General features: G+C 35.2%; 3 protein-coding genes across 4 annotated transcripts in view; 2 read left to right on the top strand and 1 right to left on the bottom strand.

Moving 5' to 3' along the window:
• Positions 1–8,102, top strand: part of LOC136029127 (cystathionine beta-synthase-like) — a 193,653-nt gene that overhangs the window by 3,351 nt on the left and 182,200 nt on the right. The gene's annotated exons all lie outside the window — the stretch shown is intronic.
• Positions 1–8,102, bottom strand: part of LOC136029129 (uncharacterized) — a 337,007-nt gene that overhangs the window by 326,019 nt on the left and 2,886 nt on the right. The gene's annotated exons all lie outside the window — the stretch shown is intronic.
• Positions 6,971–8,102, top strand: part of LOC136029657 (importin subunit alpha-4-like) — a 24,089-nt gene continuing 22,957 nt past the window's right edge. Inside the window, exon 1 of the mRNA XM_065708159.1 lies at positions 6,971–7,012. Coding sequence (XP_065564231.1) covers positions 6,971–7,012 — 42 coding nt within the window. The remainder of the gene's footprint in view (positions 7,013–8,102) is intronic.

Genomic DNA, 8,102 nt, shown 5'->3' with positions numbered 1-8,102 from the left:
ATTGGCTCCAGCGTTTGTCCAATGGTTGTCGTAGTAGTGCCTGTACCTAAAGGGTATCCCAAGAAATGTTCTAAGGAACATCTTGAGAAATAAATATTCTGAATAAACTTCTTTAGAAACGTCTGAAGAAGAAAGTTTTAAGAAAGCATCTACCGCAAAACTTCTTGAGGGGCTAGTACCTCAATTTGGTCCTAGTGCACCGGGATAAGGCCTCGCTTGTATCTTTTGAGCTGATCCTACTCAAAACTGACGTTTATGACTTATTTACCTTCAGTAAAGAATGGGACAACGGTGACTGCACCGTTTTATTCTTTGTGCTGAATTTTCACAGGAAACATACATAACTCTTTTTTGAAGAAAAATTCGCATAGTTAGATAGATAGATTTATTTACACGAAAAGCCCAATTGGGTCATGGTAACATACACAAAACAAGTGAAAAAAATACATCAAGAAACATAGACTGAAAAGACATTAAACTAATTATTTAAGAAAACATCACGATACTTCGTTCCTACCCGGACGAACTTTCCGATATTATTTATAGTTAAGTAACACCTACTTCTCAAAATTTCCGAAATTCAATCTCTCCCACCAACCTCCTTAACAAATATTTCCAAGCGCAAATCCCTCAACTCCCTACAATCCCCTAAGAAAAGTTGCAAAGACTCATCCATCTCTCCACACATAGGGCAACTGTAAGGACCATCCCTCAATCTGTTTCTCCCTAAATATCTCCTACGTTCTCCAAGAGGCATAAAATTTCCCCTTACATAAATTAACCATTTCAAATCATCCGGAGCCAATCCCATTTTTAGATAAATTTCTTCTCCCCAGTTCTCCTTGAATTCCGCATATATCCCAAGGGACGGCGAGGTGGCCTTCTCAGTTTGCCACACCTTAACTTCCTGAGATTCTAGCCTACTAGCAACTAACCTAGATACAGTCTCTGCCATCTCTCCTATCCCCTTTCCCTCATTCCAGCAATTACCTAGCCCTGCACGGTCTAATATATTCTTCACCTGATCTGGCCACGAATCCTTCCTCCTATCTTGAAGCATCATTAAAAGCTCTTGTTTAACTAGCCTATTATCCTCTATTGATGATACCCTTTCCCAATATTTAACCATACTAATTAACCTATTCTGTCTCATACACTCTATTCCTATATCCACTCTTAGTACTAATCCATTAAACTTATTATCAAGGCTTAACATACGCTTAAAAAACCTCAACTGCATTCTCTCTAAATTTAACCCCTTATTAAACCCCCAAAGCTCTGCCCCGTAATGCAGAGCCGATCTAACCCTAGCATTAAAAACATACTTTAGCCGTCCTACATCCCTAATTTCCTTGATACTACTTTTACTTAACAATCCTAGTAGTCTATTTCCCTTACTTTCTACTATCTTGAGATGTTTCTTCCATTTTCCATCTAAGGAAAGCCTACAACCTAAGTACTGAAATTCATCTACGTAGTCTAGTGTCCTACCTTCATACTAAACTGACACCGCGAATCTATCTGTTCTCCACTTTTCCTAAAAACCATTACCACCGACTTCTTTATGTTTAACACTAGTTTCTTATTCCTAAAATAAGAAGATGCTAGATCTAGCAGTTGTTGTAAATGTTCTTTACTTTCCGCTACTAATGCTATGTCATCCGCAAAAAGTAATGCCATAACGCTTGCACTTGAAAGCTTAATTTTTTAAGTAATATGTTGTACTGAAAATTATCAAAGCCGTAATGGAGGAGATAAGGGGTAGTTCAACACATTTTTGGTTGGCACTTACAACCAAAAGGATTTATCAATAATGTAAAAATATAATCAATAAAGAAGAAACAATCAGGACCAGTACGGACTCGGCTGCGATAAACAAAATGACGACTTATACCACTTTTGTAACTTTTCACGAGAGACAAAAACAGGAAACAGTTGGTTGGCTATGATCGCTCTGAAGTTTCACGTAATGGAGACAACGGGGACATATTCTAAACACAATTTTTATGTTCTTTTCATGTGTATAAATTAAATTCAAACATTACAAGTGAATTCAAAATTATCCAGTTTTATGGTGTATGTTTTCTTTTTACTGTTGATAAGATAATCCTCTTTTGTCAAAAGTATTCTGAGTGAATTCAATTTTTTATGGCACTTGGAGTTGGGGGAAAGAGATTTCCAGTGCTTTGACGAATTCGGTGCTTTTGGACGTGGTAATTAGGACGATGAAAATTAGCTAGTGTGTCAGGGACCTGCACAAATTGACGTGATAAGTCGTTTCCCCGATTCGACCATTTTGGAGGGGCTGGAGGGAGGGGAAAACGTGAAAATTTAGGTATGTTTATATTACGAATGCGTAATCGAATCTTAATTGTGCTTGAATATATAGAAAGATTTCATGTCTCAGATGCTCCATTTTCAGTTCGGATTGGATCCGGGGAGATATAGGGGTTTTGGGGGAAACGGAAATCATGGAAATCGGAAATCTTGGGAAACGCTTAGAGTGGAGGGATTTGGATGAAACTTGAGAGGGTTCCCCATGTTATAGTTCCATAAGATAATCCTGTACTGTCAAAAATGTTGCCAATCTCTTTATTGTCTTCGAAAGGGTAAGGTTAATTTTGAGTATACCATTTGATTCCTCGTTCTGAGTTTACCCACGACACTTATATAAATTAATTTCGAACAGTATAGAATATGTCGCCCTTCTAATTATCACGCCCAGACTTGTACAAACACTGGAATTTTGTGAGACTGCTGAGAGAATTATATTGAAAAGAGTAGTTTCAATGTTCTTTTTTATGAGTAGGAAAATGGCAATACCATAAGAACTTCCCTAATATATGTCAGGCCGGCAGAATTGGGAAAGATAGATAGAATTTCATATATAAAAAATAAAAATTGTCCCAATCCAGAAGTTACAAAATTCAATCCTCAAAATCTTTAAGTCTATTTGTGAATGTTATGTGCATGTGCGTACTTGCTTTCTATAATTATGAGCCGACTCCATAAATGTATTCAAACATTAAGTTTCGATGGATGCTTAAGAAATTTTCATTGAAGCTCTTATTTTCAATTAAGGGAAATTGCATAATTTTTAAAAACAAAATGATCTGTCTTTCGAATTAAATAATGAGTTGAAACAGGATGTTTTCAAGAATCCTGAGAAGAATATCCCCTGGTAGCCTTCCCTGCGGGACTTTCAGAACTACACCAAAGACTTTCTTCTACTAGAACTAACAACTGTGGCAATGACCACTTTTTTGGAGCTGTTAAATCGATTAGTGGTGAAAAAAAAATATTAGATGTGTATGTATTATGTTGCTAGAATTGAGACGAACTGTGCCTTGGGGCAAGTAAGCTGAATATAGGGTTCCAAAATATACAATGTTTTAAAATTTAACTATTGATTTTTTAGTCTTATTTATTTCTGAAATAATTGGTTTTGGCCATAGTGGTATCTTAATTTGCCTTAGTAAAGTTTTTTGTCACCAAGTTGGTAGAATTTCAAGATTTAGAATTAGTTCTTTTGGTAATTTCTATACCATCCCGTTCATTATGATTTGTCAATAGAAGAATGTGGAATCATTGTATAGTATTATTTTCGATAGTTTTTCTCCTTGGGATCTAAAATCCCACGAATTAAGGTTGTCAAACATTGAGTATGACGGTAAACTTTTCATTCGGTCCTATCTCCTCTTTGCAGTATTATCACCTCTTCTTACTACCATGCCATTCCTCTGCTAGGAAAGCTGAAGGCTAATAATTTCAATAGTCTGCAATATGATATATGGTGGTTTTCCGACTCGTTTTTCTCAGCTTCAGCGCGTGAAGGGGTCTTTTGCTTTTTACTTATGTTCATTTCGATCAGATCTTATTCAATTTCCAATTGAAGGAGAGTAGTTTTTCTGAAGTTTAGTCTTTATCGCTCTCTGCGAGATTTGTTATCTATCTAGAAAAATGATTTATTTGTTTTAGGAGGCCATTAAGACGATTTTGAAAACTAGGGAGTGGAGTATGCCTTTCAGTCAATTACAAGCAGATGTTATTGGACTTTTGAAGTATCAGTTTACATCAACAAGGGAATTTATCAAACATCAACTTAAGTGGCTTATTAAATATAAATATGTCAGGAGGAAATAATACCACAACCATGCTTTCCTTTACATTAAGGGAGTTAAGCAAGTTTGGACTGTAGTTTTGCTTGTTCTATTCTATTTGACAATGTTTTGATAAACTGATAAAAATATGTATCTGTGTGTGATGTTACAAAGATATTCGGCTTAGGTTTACCTGTTTTGTTTTATATTATTTTTGTCCCATGCATAACATTCAAAAACAAGTATCTGCATTTTCTGTTTAATTTGTAAATACATAATATTATGTATTTAAAAATCGTATTTAAAAAAATATGTATTTAAAAATATTATGTATTTTTAAAAACAAAGAACAGCATTAGCTGTTCTTTATTGCTCTGGTTGCATTCATATAATAATTTATTTTTAAAATTTAAAAGGCAATATTTTCTAAGAAAAAAAATAAAGTATTTAGTTTCGTTCAAAAGTATTTTTCAACAAATTATCTTAGTATCACCTGAATTATAAGATTCTTAAACTGAAATATCTACTTCTCCCAAAAACTATTTTACTGTAGTCCTTTTCCATTTCAAAATCAATCTTACGAATTAAATAAGTAGACGAGATGAAAAAAAAGCAACAAAAAGCAGAAAGGTTATGGCAGTTTTAATGAATATTACCTAAACAGTAACAAATTGGTTTTTTTTTTCCAGGGCTGATTGTATCGAACCAGTTGTCCTAGAATGTTGCGAGAGGGCTCATTCTAATGGAAATGAAAAGTTCTAGTGCTCTTTTTAAGTGACCAAAAAAATGGGAGGGCACCTAGGCCCCTTCCCATGCTAATTATTTTCCCAACGTCAACAGATCAAAATTCTGAGATAGCCAATTTATTCAGCATAGTCGAAAAACCTTATAACTATGTCTTTGGGGACGACTTACTCCACCGAATACCCCGTGGGAAGGGCCACAAGTTACAAACTTTGACCAGTGCTTACATATAGTAATGGTTATTGGGAAGTGTACAGGCGTTTTCAGGAGGATTTTTTGGTTGGGGGAGGGGTTGAGAAGAGGGGGATATGCTGGGGGAACTTTCCATCTAGGAATTTATCATGGGGGAATAAAATTTCCATGAAGGGAGCGCAGGATTCACTAGCATTATTTAAAAAAAGAACAATGAAAAAATAAATATGAAAAGACCCAGAGATCGAATCACGCTGCAGGAATGCACTGCAGGGCCGACGCAGGGACCATAGCAGTCAAGAAGCGTCGTTAATTCTTAAATAAATATGAAAAAGTTTTTTCAGCTGGAAGTAAGGAGAAGCATTAAAACTTAAAACGAACAGAAATTATTACCCATATTTGCTTCCTCATCAACGCCCCGCTCTTTACGCTAAAGTTTTTTGCTGTTTTAAAAAGAAGAGATTAGAGAAAGAGTCAAACTTTAGCGTAAAGAGTGTGGCGTTGATGAGGAAGCAGCCCTTTCATATACGAAGTAGTTTCTGTTCGTTTTAAGTTTTAATGTCGCTCCATACTTTCAGTTAAAAAAAACTTTTTTATTTTATTTAATTCATATAAAGGCAACGGTCTTGTGATAAAAAAGAGAAGGAAGAATACACATTGCTGGAAGGAGACTGCAGATGGTTTGCCTTGAGTAAACCAAAATTGTAAGTCAATGTAAATATCAGAACTAGAATATTGCTGCATCTCACAATACTATATGTTAAGTCAGTGGTGGTTCTAACCCTGGGTAGGATGAATAAATACCCGTTCCCAGTTTCAAAGGGATAAACTAAATATAAGATTTAAACAGAGGCGCCATTTGGGCCAAATCTTGGGGTGGGCATGGGGCATTTGACAGAACTTGAGACTTTTATTATGAATCTAACCTACTTTCAAAGTTTACAATGATTAATAGCAAATTGCGTAATTACCCCAAGGGTCGTCAGGTAATTACGCTCTTTGGCTAATAGGCGTGCAGTTAGTTAAAATCATTTGAACAGAATGTATTATGTTGGACATAATGGATAATTATGGCCGGAAAAGGGCCCTTTGTGGTGGAAGCTTGGCCCCCCTGGAAAACCTTGGGCCCCCATGGGTATTTGCCCACCCCTGACCCCCCCAAATGGCGCCTCTGGATTTAAATTTTGAAAATATTTCTCCCGTCAATTTTAATTGCTAACGGTTGGAAAGCTTCTTCTTAGTTAGATAACGGGTGCCTGTCTCTCCGAAAACAAAAATGTCAAATTGATGAATTAGAGCCTTGACCCGACATCTTATTAAAATTAGCTGCTTCAACTCTGGACGGTTGGGTAGTATCAAGTTTTACCAGTCAAATCAGGATAGCAGAATCAGAATTCCACAAAGTAAATTCAGACTAGTTACAGTACTAATATGGTGAAGAAAATAATATGGTCCATGTGCCAGTAGTGCGGTAAACTTCTTCTTAAATATGGTGGTTGCGGAGTTGGTAATAAATTTCTAAATATTATGAGTATGATTTTCAAAAGGGAAGAAGTACCTATCGATTTTAAGAACATTTTAATTCGTGCCCTCTATGAGAAAGGTGATCAAAGTGAATTTTGTCATTATAAAAGGACTAGCTTCTATTCTGTAGAAAGCAAATTACTTAGTATGATGATACTTTTTAGTCTTAGAGATGCTGTAGATACAGTCTTATGATAAAAATTTTGTAGCTAAGGAAGAAGAGATACATGGGTCAAATTTTCTCTCATTTATTAATCATCTGAAGTGCCTGGAGTATCAAACCCTTTTATTACCCCGTTTTAAAGATTATGAACTGTTCATAATGAACAAGTGTTTTATTTAGCTAATAGAAGCTGTTTATCAAAGGTCATATCCTTGTATTTTATACAAGATAAAAAGCATTTATTACGATGTACAAGTATAACATTGCTGCCGTCAAGGTTGGAAATAAGGTAAGTTGTATGTTTTTTTATTAAATCAGAATGTTATAAGGGTTGCGATCTATCCCTCTTTACTTGGATCTTTATGACAGACATTGTCCTAAGGAACAAGGCAAGATCAATTGGGAAATGAAACTCTCCTGGCTTTGATTTTGATGATGATCTGGAAATCTTAGATCAAAATTTTAACAAAATGAATGAACTTTAGAAGGTTTGAGGGTTTGGGGTGTGAAAACAGGTATGAAAATAAATTTTCAAAAGACCAATTCATTAAGACAAGGAAAAAGTGAAGAGGTGATGTTTGGCAACGGAAAGATCGATCAAGTGGACAGTTCCACCTACCGGCCAGAGCTGTTATTATTAGTACATTATACATTAGGTAGTATATTCGTACAAAATTTTAACATTTGATACTCGTATGTCCAGATTCTACACAAATCAGAAACAGTGTTATTGGAGAATATTTGGCAATGGGTAGACATTTGATGCAATGAATTGTATGTTTTAGCTCAGTAGAGAGTGCCCAGGATACCTTTCAACAAGAGATTAAAAAATTAAGAAAACTAATAAAAAAAACACGCTTATAACCAATCTATTTCTAGTTTTCCTAGAAAAATATTATAGGGTTTATTTTGTTTCAATTTCATAGAGAAATTAAACTGTATATTAAAAATTATGGATATCAAGGTGGATGAAAATAAAATTCAAACCATAATTAGTGTTGCCAACACTTTAAAACAAAAGATACCATAGATCGCCCAAAAATGTACTAATTACCAAAAAATTATATCCTGTCATAATCACAAACACGGATCGTCGCCGAAGCACACTGCTATCCATGAGATTCAGTCATTTTCTTTCACTTTCTTTTTGTATTCTATCTGTTTTGTTTTCCTTTTAAAAAAGGGGATATGCTCCCGACATTAAACGACAGAACTGTTCGGAGCCTTATAATATTATGTGCTAACATTATAATATTATAAGCTACCCTTTGCCCGTGATTGGTCATGTCAGAGGCGGGTTGCTTGGATTTGCTTCAAATCTAAACAGGTATCTGTAGCTAGAGACAGTCCAAGAAATTTTTAGATTGCTAATCTTCATG

This window comes from Artemia franciscana, chromosome 7, assembly GCF_032884065.1.
Source record: "Artemia franciscana chromosome 7, ASM3288406v1, whole genome shotgun sequence".
NCBI lineage: Eukaryota > Metazoa > Arthropoda > Branchiopoda > Anostraca > Artemiidae > Artemia > Artemia franciscana.
This window is presented reverse-complemented; position numbering and strand designations above follow the sequence as displayed.